General features: G+C 44.6%; 1 protein-coding gene and 1 long non-coding RNA gene across 6 annotated transcripts in view; one reads left to right on the forward strand and one right to left on the reverse strand.

Annotated features, from left to right (window-relative positions):
* The window catches only part of LOC100650319 (dual specificity protein phosphatase 10), a 66,542-nt gene that overhangs the window by 31,075 nt on the left and 16,306 nt on the right, over positions 1-19,161 (reverse strand). For 4 of the 5 annotated variants that reach the window (XM_012308844.3, XM_003395344.4, XM_012308845.3 and 1 more), the window contains one exon: positions 13,111-14,001. In XM_012308844.3, coding sequence (XP_012164234.1) covers positions 13,111-14,001 — 891 coding nt within the window. Of the gene's footprint in view, positions 1-13,110; positions 14,002-18,580; position 19,161 lie in introns of those variants that run through there. The other variant, XM_012308846.3, reaches the window with a different exon arrangement.
* Positions 7,945-10,402, forward strand: LOC125385072. Its single transcript, XR_007224026.1, has 2 exons — positions 7,945-8,188; positions 9,894-10,402. It is a non-coding gene; the product is annotated as an uncharacterized LOC125385072 (long non-coding RNA).

Below are 19,161 nucleotides of genomic sequence, written 5' to 3' on the forward strand. Positions count from 1 at the left end.
ATTAATAAACAAAGATAAAAAAAAAAAAAAAAAAAAAAGCGGTGGCTTGCACGAACGATTCTAAAATATAGCAGCACAATTTTCAGGTGACGTTGTCGAGGATGAAAGCGATCGAACAGAATAGGATTCGAGACAAAATTTTTCCATCGAAGGGTTTCGAGAATTTTTCGACCCACGACGCAGGCACGTAACGAAACACGCGCATCATCCGCGTCCTCCTCGACACCGGAGCCAGGGAACGATCCGATGGCGCCACGCGTTCGCATCTCCACACGCCACGAATTACCGAACGATGCGTCACACGAGCTTCTGCTTTTCTCGACGATGCGATGCCTCGAAACAAGACGTGACGAGAGACGACAACGAAAGATCGAGAATTGTACGTTTTAATCGACGTCTGGATAGAATTGATTAATCGAAACGAGAAGAAGAAGAAATAGAATCAAAGGAAGCGTCGAATAACGTACGAAGACAATGAAAGAACAGAGACAATGAAAATTCTTTCCGTTTTGAGAAATGCTTCTTGTTGAATCTGTTATCGGAATTATCGTCGAAATGGTTGAGAACCATTGTTGCCACCAGGTGGAAGAGGATGCAGCTGAAATCCGCGACGATGAATAAACACGCCGCTTTCGAAAGCTGCCTCTATACCGAGGATGTTGAAGATTTCGTAGCTCGATAAAGCCTCGAACGAACAACGACCGTGAAGGAAAGAAAAGCGATGCGACCATGGCGTAATTCATAATTGAAAGGGAGATTGGTCCAAGATTCAACAGAACGCAACATTGCAAGCGATAGTTACGAAATATTGGAAGAAGAATGATTTAAGAGAAAGAAGAATACGTTTTATCCCTGTCACTGATTTCTCATCGATCTATGCTCTTATCTTATTTTAGTTTCGAACATCCATTTTAGTTTAAAAGAAATTTTATCGATGACAATCGCGTCATCGTAAGTAACCTGGAATTTCTGTTCATACCATGACAAACGCTCGAATCCACTTGAAGCCTAGCGCCATCGACGGCGATATTTTTGTCAGACATCGCGTCATACGTTCAGTGATGAACAATATTTTGTTTAAACGCCGCGGCGTCAGATTAACGCCTGTTTATCTGCGGATCGTGATAACGAATTCCGTGAATAGCGAACCAACGATGGAGTGCGTCATTTTAGTTCGCACGTTGGTTCGCGGAACCAAGAAAAAGCGACGAAATCCAGTCATCGATAAGTGGAATCTAAGTATTGCACCATCGATGGATGATTTTAGCGAACAATTATTCCAAATACCGTCATCGTGTGTACTTTTCTCGAAAAGATTCGAGGTTCATGAGTCAACAATAGGACAAAGTCCCGAAACCTGATCCTACTGAGATTCACGAGATTCTTCGACAAAATTATCTTTCGAAATACTATCTATTTCTATAATAAATTAGATTTCTCTCGAAATATATTTCATCGTCGATGCGGAAATTTGTATCGTACAGGTAATACCGCACCCCCGTGAAGTTCCACGAAAAGCCGTCCTCTAATCCTATTTCTCGTCGTCCTTCATAAATTAAAGACCTCCACCTACGCAGATATGCCTGCAGGCTCGCCCCTGAGGATTAAGGCTCCGATATAAAAACCTGCGTGTCCCGTTGATGAAGATTCCTCGAGATCGTCCAACCGGATACCGTCGAGAAAGAAACCGGCAGGACAAACGGTGTTTAGTAGGGACTATGCATCATCCAGGGACCATATGCGCCTGACGATGGTTCGGTTTCACGCGTGAATAGCGCATCAGAGTCGTAGAGCAGTTTATGTTTGCCGGGGCACCCTCGACAACGAGGAAACTGCGGTCACGATCGTAATGTCTTTCGTGGATGGTAAACAGAAGCACAGGATGAAGGAAAGAGGGAGACAGATACGCTGGACAGAGCTCGGGAAGGCTGTTACGAGCTGAGTGGACGTAGAAACGGTGTAAGAAAATATCGAAGGCAATAGATATGGTTGAAGCTACGTGGCCAGCGTGTGGCTGCTGTTGACGGGAAATACGAAAGAAATACGAGAAATAGCGTCGATCGAAGCGAACTTTGCAACTTGAACGTAATTACGTTCGATTTGTAAAATAATGATTGTCCATATACTTGCTTAAAAATGTTACGGTATCGTATAGGAAAATTATCAACCAAGTCTCGACGTTCGCGTACCAGCTGATAAGAAATTTTAATTAAAAAATTTGTTATCGCTACGGAAACTGGATCTGCCGGAACAGGCAACGACCCACTTACACAACCGGAAAAAGTGACTCAACCAGATCCGAAATTCCATCCCAAACGGTCGCCATCCGCGATTGCTGGCAGGAGGGGCTGGATAGCAAAGGGGTGGATGAAGAGAAACAATGCGTACACGTCATACGCATTCGATGAATAAGCCCGTGAATTAGGTACAAGAGGCGAGGAGGGGAGGGTTTGACAAGGCCGGGAGAAGGTGGTAGAAGTATCAAAGGGAACAGGCCGGTTGCGTACAAGGGGTGGACGCGGTGAAAAAATGGGGCGGGGGGCAAGGCGCGTGTGCACTGGACACGTTAGTCATTGATACACTTTAAACCGAGCTTCTAGCGGGTGACTCACATATAATAATCGTCATCGACAGCTGATCCAGATGCGTCGAGTCCTGTGTTTCTCCCTCGATTGGACGCCGCTTAGCATCGAGGGGTAACCACCCTCCCCCCTCCCGAGTCTCTCAGGATGCTGAGCGAGGGATCGAGCAAAGCGCACAAAAGCAAAATATAGCCATTCTGAAGCTCTCCCCCTCCCCGTTCCCTTCCGCTCCCCACTGCCGGATGGCCCGTTCAAAAAGCGATGACTAATTCATTAAAGGCCTGCGTTGCCCAAAAGCGGCGCAGCCTTCACGCTTCCACGCTTTTCCGATTTTCAATTTGGCCCTGCAGCTCCTCGTGGTCGAGTCAGGGCGGGGGGTGAATCCCACGGGCACTGATCGAGCTAATAAGAGCTCTCCCCTTGCCTACCGTCTTTGCTCGTCCTTTTTTTCTTCTCTCTCCTTTCCCTCTCCCCCATCCCCATTCTCGTTCGTTACGTACTGCATGATGATTCAACCGGTTGCCGACCGTTTGATGCGACGCTTCTTTGTGACGAACTATCGAGAGTGTATATTTGGACCGCTTTGTTGCACGGCTTGACGAATGATTCGACGAATGGTGAAATTCTGGGGGCGCGTCGAAGTGGGATTTTTTATCGGACTGAAAACCAAAGTCGACGAAGGGTGTTTCGATGATTTATTTGATTCAATGACCGGTTTACGTACTTCAATCTACGATCCATTACTTTCATTACGATCCATTATTTTAAAAAGAAACCGATATAAGAAAGCATCGATATTTGCGTAATATCAGAAAGAGGAATGGCAGCTGAAAGATGAGGCTGTTTTCCACAGGACGGACGATTCATCACGAGTGTCAAACCGCTGAATGGTAGCACGGTGAATGAAAGGTTTCGATGAACCGTCGCGTCGGTCAGACCAGCTCTCGCTGGACGTAATGCAATTTGCATGAATTACAGCGGCGGCGGTTCTCTTCGGTATGTTACATGGCCGCGGAACACATACGTGCAAACTCGCCAGTCACACTCTGTTATTCCCTTTGTTCTCGCGCAGAACGAGATCGTGAGAATTAGCAGGATCGTGTACACCACTGTAATGGCCGACTCTCCGCGTATTCATTACCTCCATTCCTCGTTTCTGCACGTGGAACGTACACCTCCCATTTTTTGATCGTTTCTATACGCGGATCAATGTACGTAATAAATCGCTCGGTGCTCGCAAAATTGTCGTGACACGCGGTGCAACGCATAGGTAAAAAGAGCTACTGGAACGCGTTTAGCGATGGCAAATTGGGAATGCTGAGTGCTCAGGGCTTCGTGTATTTTTCTTTTACGATCTGCCCCTAATTTTATGAGTACCGCGCGAGATAGTGCTCGTAAAATGCTTTAAAAGCTCGTTGGAACTTTTGAAATTGCAAGTTTAAGAGAGATTGAATTTAAGAGCTGCCATTTCTTACGAGAATCCTATCATCGACTGGTCTAAATTAGATTCGAATTGCGTTTGTATCGCATTTTTACGTATCACAGAAGGAAGACATATTCCTATCGTAGTTTAAAGATTTCGATAGACCTTAACGTTCAATTCCACTTTAGCAAACATAATCGATACTGTGTCATACGTAGAATCTTTTCGTATTGAAAGTAGCGTGTTTAATAATTTTTTAAAAAGCTGGAATTTAAAGAGGAAACTCCGAACGTACGTCCGAATGATTGTCAGAAGAAACGTCAGTATGCGCGCGTGCCATACGTAGAATCTTTTCGTATTGTAAGTAGCGTGTTTAATAATTTTTTAAAAAGCTGGAATTTAAAGAGGAAACTCCGAACGTACGTCCGAATGATTGTCAGAAGAAACGTCAGTATGCGCGCGTACGTCGTCTCGCGGTATTTCGCTGAATCTGCAAGCCGATTTCGCCAATACAATTTCCATAAATTATTATCGACATCGGCCGATGCATATTTATGCGTGACGTACACATCGTCCTTCCTCTTATCGCGACAGAAGGACGAGCGTATCGCAAATAAAACACTCGATGTTAGAGAGCCCATCGTTCAATCGATTCACGATGATTCATGCGCAACCGCTATCGATAAAATTATTTGCCTCGCGATCGTTTGTTATTCGCGGGTCCCGTGATAACGCAATCGGGAATGTACCTCTTTGCACCGCTTCCGTTTTGAAAAATATTTTTCCATTCACGTTCTTTTCATCCACATTATTTTCTCTCTTCGAGAGAATCTTTTGTCTCTACGAGAATGAGGTAACGAAAAACCAACGACGTTTCGACTGGGATTATATGTAAATCGAGGATTACGATAATCGAGCGATTAATCAGCCAAAATGTCCCGGTAAACGAAATTTTCTTCTTGCTGTTGTTTCATTAAACCTATGCTGGATATGAATATTTATTATCACGGTTTGAACACGGTATCCTTGAATTTGAAATTCCTCGTTTTCGTTTCTAAACAACTTCTTGTTAATATCGTAAACGGAAGATTATAGATTATGATATTTATAGGATCTAAGAAATTTCGAGACCAACGAACAATATTTCTAAGATTGGCACCATCGTTTGCCGATGCGTTGGATAAAACGACGATAAGATCGAGCCGATGATCGTGAAAGGAGGGTGGCGACGATCGAGAATCGTCAGGCAAAGATCGAATCTCGGCGACTCGCTTCCGTGGGTGGCTCTCCACGAGGACGTAATTCAACGTTAACGTAGCGGAAGTGGCGATAAAACGGCCGAGCGATAGATAGCACGCGCTCTCGCAAGAATGAACACGATTACGAAGTCTCAATGAACGGCCACCTCGGTTACGATTGTGTTGCCGCCGGAAACGCAGGAGATAGCGCGAAAACGTCCATTGCTTCCCTGGAAATTGATTTATTTTCGCGGTGAGTGCCACGATCCGAGCAGAGCTACCATTGTGAAACGTAAAAATCTGCTTTCGCGATCAGTTGACAGAAGATTAACGAGCTTCTGCGCGCGAGATAATTGATTAGGACTTATTTCGCGAATAAAGGTCAATCTCCAGAGTTAACTGAATATTTAAGCGTGTGATCTAAAAGTTTATCGCGAGAATTTGTCAAAGCGATTATCCCTGTCAATCGTACGAGCGACTATATTTTTCCAATGCGACAGTACGTTCCATCGAAGGTAAAATTTATTTCCGACTCTCCTACTATTCGTTGAACTAATCGGCGCTCGAGTGTACAACGGAAAACAGTTTCGTTCGATTGATAAAGCCGATCAAAAATCAGCCATTACGAAACTCTCGCTGGCAAACATCATCATCGGAGCGTGTTATCTCTTCGCCAGCGACTTTCCTCTTTTCTCTGCATCCATCTTCCTCGCATATTCGCGCGATTAGCATATTCGGCGAAACGAGGGAACTTGGCGGATTGCAGGAGCAGCAAGAAAGGGCCGGTTATCGTTGTTTTGGCAAAAGACTCGATAACGTACAACGTCCTCGTCGCGTCGGTCCAATCGCGCTTTCCACTGACGAAAGCATGACTCATCGTGTATATTAACCCCGCGGCATGTTTACGCTGGCTGAAGTGCGCTCGTATGGCCGTATGTCAAAATCACGGTTGCATAACGAGCGCCGCCTCCCCTTCGACCAGCTTCCACCTCCATCCCTCCATCTCGAGTTCCCTTACGGATATTTAGAGGTGATTCAGGCGTGCATTACGAGACTTGGCTGCCACTTTGACCTTAATGTTTAGACCACAGCTACTCGCCATGGGACACGCTCCAGCTAGTCGAAATAGACCGAAAAGCGAGAGCTTCGCCGAGGATAGGTGGCGTGCGCTTTTCTTAGCGGATGTCGTCGTGGCATTGTGCACGAGTAACAATTAAAAATAAGTCGTAATTGGAAATTCGAGTGGGAAAGTTTCGCAATGGTTGCAGACGGAGGTAGACGGTTGGACGAATGTTTGGGAAGAAAATTTGTTCGCGGCGGAAACGCGAGATCTACGAAGATGATAGATACGCAGATCGTATTAATGTATTTCGTTGTGAGAGATAAATACATTGGTGATTCGACTGGCTGGGTACAACTATTTCAGGATCGCGAGAAAGTTCAAGAGTCACGGTGAAACGATCGCAAACTGTAATACAATTTTAAAATACAGTGATTTTTAAAACGGAATATGTAAAAATGTTGAACCGTGTAACGTTCGACGAGCATCCAGGCTTGAAAACCTTCGAGATCAGATACTTCTTATCTTATCATCGAACAACTGACACGAGGGAAAAGGAATATCCATAATGTATCGTTTAACCTTTAACCGATTGAAGTAACGGAACGTTGCTAGAAATTCGTAAATTCGAGCAAAAGAATTCGAATTTTATTTACTTGTTCGTTCTAGAAACAAAGATGATCGTCGTGATAGAAAAGGAGGATAGATGGTAATAGGCAAGCTAATCGCATTCACGACGCCGCGTGTAATACACAAGCTGCTTGCATAATTTACGACGAAGACGCACATGCAGCCGCGCGTGCACCGCGTGAACGAGATTCGAATCGCTACGTCCTTATCTGTGGAAGCGATATCGCGCGCGCCTTGCCGCATCGTTCGAGCTTGGTGGCGCTTAGTTCATCGGTGAATTTAGCCGATATTGGTCTCCCCGTCGCGTCTCGTCACCGCGACGTGTCGCTTTTGCGCGACCACGGGACGCGTTTTTTTAAGACCAGACTAGAGACCAGCTGTCCAAGCGGTTCTACGACTACCATTTTGCGCCACGCTGACAGTATTTAGGTTTTAGATGCCATTTCCTCTTGAGTAATCGTTTTTGGGGACATCGAAATTCAATACATATATCGCATTTGCTAATTTGTTATGCAGTACAGATCGAAAGAAGTAGAGGATCGCTCGTTATTGATACAAGCGACATAAAATTCTACCAATTTCTCAAACTTCCTATGCGAAAAGGTTTCAAAATGTTTAAAACTCGAACACAATTGGTTCACAAGCAGCTCTAATCAGCTGTATTCATAGCCTGGCGTGTGCGTGGAATCGGTACGCCAATCAGAGAAACATGGAACCTCTGAATTCGAAATTACAAATCTTTTCTTCAATCGTCGACTTTTCCATACGAGAAAATCTCGTTCTTTAACCTGATTTCGCAAAACGCGTTTACCACTCTTGTGATAAAATTATTTTAATGGAAAAAATGAAGAAGATGGAAAGAACGTAAAAAACGTAATTTTGTTTCGCGAAACTCTTCGTAGATTGTTCAAAGCAAAGAGTACACGAACGAAGAAGATCCCAATTTTCTCTTCGACTAGGAATTTCTCGGTAAAATAGACAAACGGTTCGTAGAACGCGGAAGGAGTCCGAGCGTGCGCGTCTCTCTGTTTGTTGTGCTTTCCACTGCGCGGACGCTTACTTCATCGCTAATTTAACCGGTCACCCTGCTTTCGTCATCCGGCGAAAAAGTCGTAATATCCTTCGCGCTTGAAATTACAGTCGATAACCTTTCCTCGTGGCTCGGTTGCCACGAGCAGATTCGTCGTTTGAATATTTATAATCGCGTCGTATCTGGAGCCTCGTCCGGGACGAAAAATCGGAAAAATCGGAAGAGGTAAGGTTGGAGGAAGGAAACGTTGGTGAAACAACAATCGTGGCGCGTACAAGGGAACTTCGGTCCGCGGTACGACCGGACGCTCAAACGCTTTTACTGGCAATAAACCGAAAGTGTGACGCAAATCGGAGATAAATTTAAACGACTCCCTGTGACGCGAGCTGCGAATTATTCCCCGGACCGAGAGACGAGACACCGGCGAGCACGTGGATTAGGGGCATTTTAGAAAGGTGCCTTCTATTTTTTGCCCCAGCCATTAGGCGTCTTCGCGAGTTTCGTCGGATTTCAGGGAACTCGGCGAGTCTCTTTTTTTTTGGAACATCTCACATCGCTTTCGATGCGACGAGATTTCGATTTTAAAGTCGATAGAATTTTTTATTTCACTCTCTTACGTCGTTGATATATTACAGACAAGTCGAGTGCCTAGGTTTCCAAGATTCGTAGATTCATTGAACGTGAAATTCCGGCGATCGAGAACTGCGTACGAAATTGTCAAATTAAGAGTCACGAGTATTGGGTTATCAGCCATTGATAGCGAATAATACTATTATTAATCCGCAATCAAGGTCACTGCCAATCGCAACAATAGATAGCCGTATTCGTAAGCATGCTATCAAACGAGAGTCGCGCTACGTGTTGTATTTTCCAAGCGGATGCTCCATGTATTCGGTGATCGGCCAGGTAAAACGACAATAAAAATATAATAGCTGAACGTCTAATAAATTCTATAGTAAATTCTAGCACACCAATGATCGGGGACATCGTAGAATAAAAGGAAAGCAAAGGTGGAAAAATGATGCACTTTTTAAAATAATCAAAGCGCGATAACACTAAAAAATTGCACATTTTAAGGTACGATGAAGTACTTTAAAGTAAACTTTCGAGCTCTAAAAATGCTGAAATCGAGAAGGTACTTGGTCAAAGTACGAATGTTCCAAGCCAATCGTTCTCTTTAAATTCTATCGAGTCTATTATCATTTCGGTGGGAAAAATTTGCGACGATTGAATAAAAGAGATAGGCAATTCGCGTTTGTCCCGTACGTATGACCCACTCCGATCACCGATAGATAACAATTAATTAATAACCGTACGATATCTACTAACATTCGGCAATGTTCACCTTGCGAGCAATCGGTTATCGCGTACCTGTTCTCGCTCATCGATCGATCAAAATAAGAATAACCGAGCACAATCAAGTTCGAATCTTGCTTTTCATTAACCGCGAGACAGCGCGAATCGTGAAATTTCGTATAAAACCGCGATCCTACGACTTGTTTGGCGGCGATACGTATCAACTGACGTTCATCGACCATCCTTTCTCTTTTACGATCTAATCTTATCGGTGGATAAATCTCGCGGGTCCAAGTAGTCAACGAGAATTCTTATCAAAGCACGTATTACATATTCAAAAAAGTGAGATTTTTGTATTTTATTTCGAGCGGACATCGTAACGAGTTTCCAAAGAAATTTCTCTGACACGGCACATTTCCCAAGATCGTCCGTTTCTGGAGTAGCGAGGCTCGTTGATATTCCCTCGAGCAGAGAACGAGTCTCGTGATCGACTTCTACGCAAAGAAGTCGAAAGCAGAAGGCCGCGCAAGCGCGTGAGTCACGCGGTTTTTCATAATTCTAAGGCTACGCGTTTTTTCTCATCCAACATTCCGCGTATGCATTCCCGTCTAATGCGCAAATATTCTTTTCGTAGGAGCCGGGCGCGCTTACCTACGCGCGATCGCCACGGCCTTTCGGCTTTTCCAAGACGATTGATAAACCACATCGATAAACTGATGTTCTCTAATCACTGGAACCATCCTTCCGTCATGGGAAATCGTAGATAACCAACGATCGTCCCATTCGTCCGATTTCCTCTCTTCCTCTCTTTTTTAAATGGATTTTTGAAAATTCCGCTCGTGGGTGGAAAAAAACGTCCTCGAGGATGACGAGTAAAAAACAACACTCCGAAAATATCGGCGGTGACTAAGTGAGGCTTTCGAAAAGATCGCTCGGTGTCGAAGGAGCGTATTAAATTCGGTTTTACCAGGATAGAAGATAGCTGGCGAGAAAAAGAAGACGCTTGACGAAGAACGATTGACAGCTGCGATTCAGGGTCACGCAATATTTTGTACGCTCGTAATTTTTTACACTCCGCGTTAATCTTAATTTTCATTTTCTCCAAAAAAAAATAAAAAAAAAAAAAGGAGAAGAAAAAGAAAAGCAGAAAAAAAGAGACGGAGACTCGAAAAGAATCTGTTCGAGCCTTGAAAACTCTGTGAATACGCTTCGACATAAAATCCTGAAAAAAAGTGACAAAAAGATGCGAGCGACAGCGTCGAAGGTGAGAAACTTGTTAAGCCTACTGGTGAGCGAGCAGCAAAGAGGAAAAGAGAGAGAAAGAGAAGGCGACGAACAGACAGAATACGCACGACATACGGCGATACACACGAGCCGCGGCAAAAGGTGGGGATCTATTCATAGGAATGACTCATGTCGGAGATGACGCCGCGAATAGTTGGCCAGAATTTGCGCACTACACTATGCCACCGGGCTCCCGTCCCTGATTCCGTTTGCCAAACGCCGAACATCGCGCCATACCAGAGGCGCAGCTCGTGCACGCGTCGTCACACTTTCCTCAACTTTGTTACCGCCACAACGAGGAATAGCGCGTTCCCTACCACTCGCCATCAACTTCATCGCAATCCCCACTTGTACGAGTTACATCGATGAAGTTGCAAAATTTTGCCGCAACAGTTGGTCCGCTAGCTTTCACACGGCTTCGCGATGTCGTTCCCCTTTTTTCGCAAAATATTTCCAACTCTCGAATTTTCCACCTACTGCATACAGTTTGGTGAATTTATTTCATTGTTCTTGGAAAGTAAAATATTCGATATTAAAATATCCAAGCGTTTGTCTATAAAAAGTATAGTAAAGTAGGTGGAGTAATAAAAATTTGATCGTCTGATCGCGTTGAATTTCTTTTTCGCGAACCTAGCGAATCTTTATCGCTGATTTAAAATTTGCAGATATTTTTATAGTTGTTCGTTCTAACGATTTAGACACTTGCTGCATTCGTTCGTACAATCGTTTCAATCGCCACGTTTTATGTATCTCGGTTTTAAAGAAGAAAACTCATTGAAGAAATTTCATTCATTCTTCCTTGAAACTGAATGAATTTGCCAGTAGCCTTCGTACCACTTTCGTGTATTAAATCCCCCTCTATTTTCGCATTTTCCACGCAATCTTCCTCAACCCATCGGACGACCTTCCTGCAGAACTTCGAACCGCGTGCACTGTAATCCAATGCAGCCACGTGCATCGTAATGCACGCGAATAGGAATTAAGTTAACAACGGAATATTCGCCGGCATCTCGAAGCTTCATTTATGACGCGTGTCACTGACGCACGATCCATCCCAATGCAATTACTAGAATCATGTTTATCGCGTTTCGCCACAACCATCTCGTGCGATTCTGCGTCGTTTCTGCAGCCTTTATCGGGATGGTTAGATTCACGATGCGAGAGCACAAGAGATGGAAAAATACGCGCGTTATCGATATCAGATGATCGACTAATTCTTGGCGACAGTTTGCCTCGTTCGCAGATCCAGCGATACGATTGTTTCGTGCGAAACGCTCGAATTTATTGCGGATGATTCGATCGAACGCGAACGATTCTATTCAATTTAGTTGATAGGCAGATCTAAGAATAAGGAGAATTTCATGGCATAATAAAACTGCAGAATGCAGCTTGGCGATTGGAGAATGGTTGACCCTGAAGACGCAACCTTTTCGTCAAGTGGATGTGTGACGTAGAGAAGAAAAATAGTTCTAAAAATAGAGATAAGTTTCCAATGGTTCTTCGAGTATCTAATCGCTATTTTCAAAGTCTTCGGCAGAATTCTGTATTGAAAAAAATTTGTAAAAAGAAATATAAAATAAAGATATGATTTTTGAAAGCACGATGTTGGTAAATTTAAAAGAGAGAGATGAGCAGAAGAAATGGTGCGTACTGGACGAAGAAGGGAGGTTGAACGGCAGAGTCGACGTATACATCGGTAGCCGCACTCCGTAAAACGAGCACGTATCGGCGTATCTGGCCGGAACGAGGCGAGAAAACGCGTTTAGTGGAGTACAGAGTACTGTTACTCGAGCCTCGACACAGAGGAGCACGAGCCATCGTTGATACGCCATCTTCCCACCCACGTTTCCATCATATTTTCCATTCAGTTTCCCGGTTGATTCACATGTTGCTCTTAATGAAACCAACGAGGCAATTTCAGTTGCCGTCTCTAATTTTTCATTTACGACAACATCTGAATCATTCTGCCTGGGAAAAGGAGTTTGGAATTTTGCTAGATTAAATTGGAGATTTATATCTCGTCTCGTTTATAATGAAATATGCAAACGTCTAAAATTTTCCACAATGAAAATAAGAATTTAGTGTGAAATAGTGTGCCGATAAACGTACAAGTTGCGCAACGAATTCTTACGTATTACGTAACGATGGTAATTGATAAAACACGAACGATTCGTAAGAAAATACATATCTGGCGGGGTAACGAAACTCGTAAATTTTTGGCTCGTGGTTAGCGCAAATAAAGCATCGCGATGATTCGGCGTTTCGAGTGAAATATACAAAGGCAAAGGCGCGCAGAATCGACTTTCGCGACGGTCGCATCATCGTTATTTCCGAAAGTCAGACGCTTCCACGTTATCTTATATAAACAACAAACAACGCATATAACGAGAATTGTCACGTATTATTTTTTAACTTAACTAAAATGAAATATATTACGAGAAGTTTAAATTCGCTTCGCTTAGTCGATCGCATACAAAACCGACTCCTTTCTTCGACGAATTAAGAAAGATTCTCCTATGCAGACCGAGTACGCGCGGTTAAGATAATAAAAAATAAGAATCACTCACCCAAAAGAAGAGCGGGCTCCCTGTTATCGTCCAGCAACGCAACGAGCACGAGGAACAGCGGATGCTGAACGGGTAGTCGATCCACATCGTCGGTACAATCGTCGTACACGATCACCTCCCTGTAGTGCCTTCTACGCAACAGTTCTTTGCCTTCTCTAGTGTTGGCCAAATCGGCCAGACTCGCTTTACCCAATTGCAACCTTCTCCGATTGAATCGATCCGAGCAATTCACATTGATGGCGCCCCTTACGTGGTTCACATTGTACAAAATAAACGGTCGGCAATCGAGCAACACGGAACCACTGGGATCCCGTCCGAGGAGACGATCCGCTAGTTCATCGGCGGTGATGGTCTTAGTCCTCTGGAGTACCAGCTGTCTTTGCAGCGTGTTGTTTTCGGAGCACGGACTCGCTGGGAGGCTGACGGTCTCCACTTTGCAGCGTTTCGACGCGGACAGCTGGTGCTGATGAAAGTGATGATGATGATGAAGATGGTAGTGACGATGAACGTCGGATAACGGAAGGTCGCAGTCGGTACCGCTGCTTGAGCTGCTACAGGCGCTGATGCTACTTCCGCTGGCGTTCAAACTACACTCGGTGCCGTCGCTGGCTATGCAACTGTCGACACCGCTGCTGGTCGACGAGCTAGGCGATACCGTAGACGTCGGCGAGGACAGGAACGTAGACGCGCTCGCTGGTGGTCCTGGCTCGCTCAAACTGCGATTCAGAACCAGCTTCAGGTTGTCCCGGGAACGTCCGGCCGAGACCGGCTCGCAGCACACCAGAGTCGACATCGGTGACAGCGACGTTGCCTGCCGATGCTGCTGTTGTTGTTGGAGCGTGTACGTGCTCCTGACGTCAGTCGTGGTTATATCGAGACACGAGCTGGACGCTGCGGATCAGAAGGGTGCTCTCGTCAGATGTTATGCGCTTTCTGACGCGCATTCGATGCTCAGGGAGGTTTATGAAGTTTCGGGAACAAGGTGGGAGTGGAAAATAGGAAATAGCGGTAATTCGGGTTTGTAGATTGGCGGTTTTCTAGAAAATCGTAGACTACAGAGAGGATCTTCGTCCAAGTTAATCTTACGAATGATGTTTCAGAACACCGATAGAGCCCACTAGGCTTCATTAAACAAACATAAATGTTTTTGTTGCGTCTAAGACAGAGGAAGCATTTGTCTCTAATCGCATGTTCCATAATAATCTAACTAATTCGCTCGAATTTGAATCGTTTCCAAAACTCTTGCTTGCGTATGAGACACGATGAATCAAAGACACAAGCACAATGATATAAATTCGTAGTCTAGTTTCAAGTAACGACTTAGGAGTCTCGTGTTCGCTAGAATTATCGCCTGCAGCCAGGACAGATCTAACGCGTGGGTCAACGATATTCCACGGGACGCGACGCGACTCCGCTCGACTCAGAGAGAACGAGGATGGCGAGAATGCCAGCGACCTTTAATCTTTCATGGAAAAGCGACAGCCCTCGATCGCGGTCCATGCCACGAATCTCTCGATAGTCGCGTAAGCCATCGTCCAATCAGTGAGTCACTTGTTTCGTTCTATGGCTTATGAAATCTCGTGCTTCCTTATTGCTACGTTTCCATGAAACGAGATAAAGCGTACACACGCCGTGCGCTTGGCATTATATCTGCTCGTTAACTCTGTCAATTTACGAGTGAAACGTTACGAGGGAAGTTTCACGAGATAGGACGGATTAACGAACCGAGTACCGAGCTCCTTCTGTATAGTTTTCCGTTCTGGTCTTGCGTACGATGCATTTCACGCGTGGACGTAAAGGTTAAAGCGACTTCGATCGAGAAACTAGTTTGTTAAACGAAAACAAGCCGAGGTAGCGTGAAGTGACACTTTAAACGACTCTATAGTCTAAGATAAATTTGGTCTTTAGCAATTTTCTTAAATATCAACGTCAAGAGTAGCAATACGATCGCAACGTTGTACAGACGCGATGATTCTTTTTGGAAGAAGGTAGAAGTAACTGTGACAGAAGACATTTCGACACGATATTTAATGATACTGATCGTGAAAGCGAGTCTTGGCAGCGTGAAACAGTTTAAATTGTTCGTAGAATTATCGGGAGGCTAAGGTAAATACTGGGTTCGATACATCGGTCCGCGACGTTCGACGGTTTTAAATAGCGTTACAGAGCCGATGAGTCAAGCCACCGAAATACCCGTATTTGCGGTCGCTTTACGCAGATCACGTCGACAAAAATATTCCACGGCTTGCACAGGTGCTAAGACACTTATTATGTGATGTAAATGGGAGAACGCGACGCGTCTAGGTGATATATGGTGACGCCGAGCACTCGTATTATGCACCGATTCTCCTCTCTCTTCCTTCGTCTTGTCTAATCTCTCTGGTTTTCGCGATAGTTTCGATCAAATATTTAATTAAGCGCGAAGAAATTCTACTTTAAAATATGACTGCTTCTGTTCTGATCGAATTTGCGCGTAATTTCTTTTATAATTTTTAAGCCTCGTTCGAATTAGCCAAGTTACCAGCATCAAAGTCTGTTTGAGAGTTTGAGTAACGTGACTTAAAGTGCATACAGGTAACGCAACGTTTAAATATTTTCTTGATACACTCCTTTGTCATCACGTCTTCCAGCAACGTGCCTATAAACGAACGGTAGCTGAAACAACGTCTGTCGTGACACGTGCTTCGCATCAGCGCAACAACCGTAACCGTGTTCTCGAGTCCGCTTAAGCGACACTTAATCCTTTATCAAGCGCGAGTAACTGGCATCGAGGCGAACGATTGACTCGATTAACCTTGGAGGATGTCGTTCATAAGCGAACCTGAAATAATGGCCGCGACTCCGGTTGCATAATAATCGACGCCGCGGCGTGGTTCGTTCGAGAGTGAAAGCACGTTCTCGCCGATGCGAGTCGGCCCGCATTAGAATCGTTGCCGGTTGCTGGTGAGCGCGACACCGTTACAAACCGCTCCGTAATCTACGTACGGTGCAGATAACGCGACGAAATGCAACCACCGGTCTACATTGGTTTTCCTCGCTGCCACGTTGCTCGCTCGTTTCTCGTGTACAACGATAAATCGGGTGAATAAACTCTGCTGGAATGTCAAACAACATTTTTATGTCCGCAGGACGAATTTTTCAAATTCGTAGCTAATTAACTTTCATGCCAGAATCGAGACAGATATTTTTTAAGCGATACTTTACTTTAGTTTCAATTGCTCGGGTTATTAAAAATTATGGTTAGGTAAATGTGTAATATATTTATTATAATGTACGTAATAAGGTGTTATATAACAAGATATCTTTCTATGCGTTATTAAATTCTACGCGAGACACCATTGACAAATTTACCGAACTTATCGTGCCATTGTCGCGAGAGTGACAGATCGAGCTGTTCTAATTTGGAAGTTGGACGTCGACCAATGGTCCCGAAACGTTACGAAAGACACGCTGCAAGCACCACGCTGGCCCAACTTAGACGTTACGTGATGCCTCCACGATCCTGCAACGCCCTTTTTCGTTTTATCTGCCGCGAAATCGCGAGATCTGTCGGAGTCGCGATTCCGACAAACCGAGGACGTTCTCGACGATCGACGAGCGATGCATCGATATATTTAGAGTCCCGTTGACGTGGATCGAGCGAAAAGCAGCAACGTTTTCGACGTCTGTTTATCGAGCTGTCTTGGCGCGAACGAGAAACGCGTGAAAATCGTTGACGAGCCTCGTTGACTTTGGTCGTTCTTAGCGCGATACCGAGGGAGCTAGGTGAAATATGGATCTTTATTTTCTGATTTTACGAGAGCAATCGTCGTCTCTGTTATCGCTGTTTTGCAACTTTCCGCCGAGTCTGGTTTGAAATGCGATCAAACTGAATTGCCAGCTTATGTCGGAGATCGACCACTGCAGTTCAAAGCTGCTATTAAATCTCCCTGCCAACAATCGAAACTCCAAGCCACGAATTACCAACATACGTCTCAACCACGAACATTCTTTCCAAATTCATTTCTCTCTCTCTCTCTCTCTCTCTCTCTATTTATCAATCTAAAAATTCTCTGTGAGTTTTTGAGCCAAAACCACCGCTATTAAACGCCTCTATCCAATGTCCGATGACGGAATCGTCAATTTTCGTTCAACGAACGTCGTCAAACACAGCGAAACTCGGTGAAATTGGGCTGGAAAATCCGTGGACTTCCGCACGAACTCGGCCAGGCATAAGGTTTCGTGTCAATGCCGTGGCAACGGACTCGAACGACACCGTCCGTCGAGGCGACGCACGCCGCGCCGTGCAGGAACGAATCGTAGTGAGTCATCCGACTAATATTAGAAGGTGAGGAAGCTGCTTTGGCCCAGTCCCTCTCGCTCTTTCATTCTTTCTTCTTCCGTTCCGGCGGCTAGCAGCGCCGCCACCGAGTTTCACTCGTCCCGGCCCCGGCGAGTCTTCGGGTTCGTTGTTTGGAATGAGTAAACGCCGTGGAATTCGACGCTTCGAGCGGCGAGCGGCGCGCACAACCTGGGCCCGGGTTCTCTCAGCCTGCGGACAGGTGTAGCGCCAGCACCTGCTGCCTCTGTTCCGCGACTCCTCTCGCTTTGGTCCGCTTACACGCGATAGACCAACTGTCCGAGATTGTTTTCACCGGATGATAAAGGTGAAAGAGATTTTCAAACACGATGGTTGAGCAGGTTTTCGAGGAAGTGGGTTACTGATTTCAAATTCTTCCATCGAGTCATCTTGTCTAAGAATGTTGAGACGCTTGCTTCATATTACTTTGGTTTTCTTGTTGCGTTTAGAGCATAGCATAACGACGGAAATGGTTTCTAGAGACTGTACGCGGTCGTTAATTACGTAGATTTAAAGGAAGCGGAGAAAACTTGAAATTCTCAGGTGCCAGTTTAAAAATGATGGAAACGTTTGTCGATATTCTCGATAAATAGATAATAACCGGCTATGACTTAGGAACCAATCGTTTGCAAATGAGTAGGTTTACGGGTTAGATGGTCATTACGGATGTCGGGTGTAAGTATTTTGATAGTTGCTCGGTATTTAAAGAGAGAAAGAGAGAGAGAGAGAGGCGATTTTTCAGTCACAGGGTCGATTGAGCAGTCACGAAGTTAACGATCATTGGGAAGGTTTGCCTGCCTGATAATTCAAGTTCGTTATGTCTAATGATGTAATAGTAACGATCGTGTGATTTCGTTCAGGGTTCAACGTGGTTAGCATACTCGGCAATAAAAACTCTTTTCGTCTTGTTAATCATCAACTATATTGATCGATTTAATATATAAAAGACAGTCATATATATATATATATATATATATATATATATATATATATATATATACACATACACACATACATACATACATACATACACACGTATGTAATAGAAAACTTTAAGGGAGGATAAAAAAGAAGGTGTTAATAAGCATTGGAATTCACATGATTTCGATTGTTTAACAAAGTTATTATTACCCAAGTGAAATCAATTTTCACCGTGTGTAATCCCTGCGTGCATTCCACTCTCGTCATCTATTCCCTTGAAAAGCAGTTTTCAAATTTCTCTAGTCACTCTCTGCTATACGTTTCTTTCACCGTCAGGGAAACGCACGGAAAGAAAATAAACAGAAGAACCGAAGCGTTTCGTAATAGCGAACGCGCGAGCGTGTCCTCCTAAGATGTTCCACGGAAGAACAACGGGTCCAAAAGCGTTCGAGGTAACGTAACGCTCCAGAATGATCTCAGCCCAGTCGAGAATGATCTCACTTATCCACGTTCCCGATTACGCTTGCAATTACACCGATCTCCCATCCAGATAAGTATCAGCAACCCCATCCAGTTCAATTAAAGGAAAGACCAGTCGCCGTTCAAGATTCACCAGTCTTTCAGCGAATCGTAACGTCGGCCACGATCGTTTCAACGACTACCAAACACGCTTGTCGATCAGACGACCAAGAATCAATAGCGGTCAATGATAATAAACAGATGTGCCGGGAACACGATAAAACGGCACATAGTTGGTTAAAGAAGGGAGGAAAAAATAGGACCGAACGAAA

Source organism: Bombus terrestris, chromosome 5 (genome assembly GCF_910591885.1).
Source record: "Bombus terrestris chromosome 5, iyBomTerr1.2, whole genome shotgun sequence".
NCBI classification, from domain to species: domain Eukaryota; kingdom Metazoa; phylum Arthropoda; class Insecta; order Hymenoptera; family Apidae; genus Bombus; species Bombus terrestris.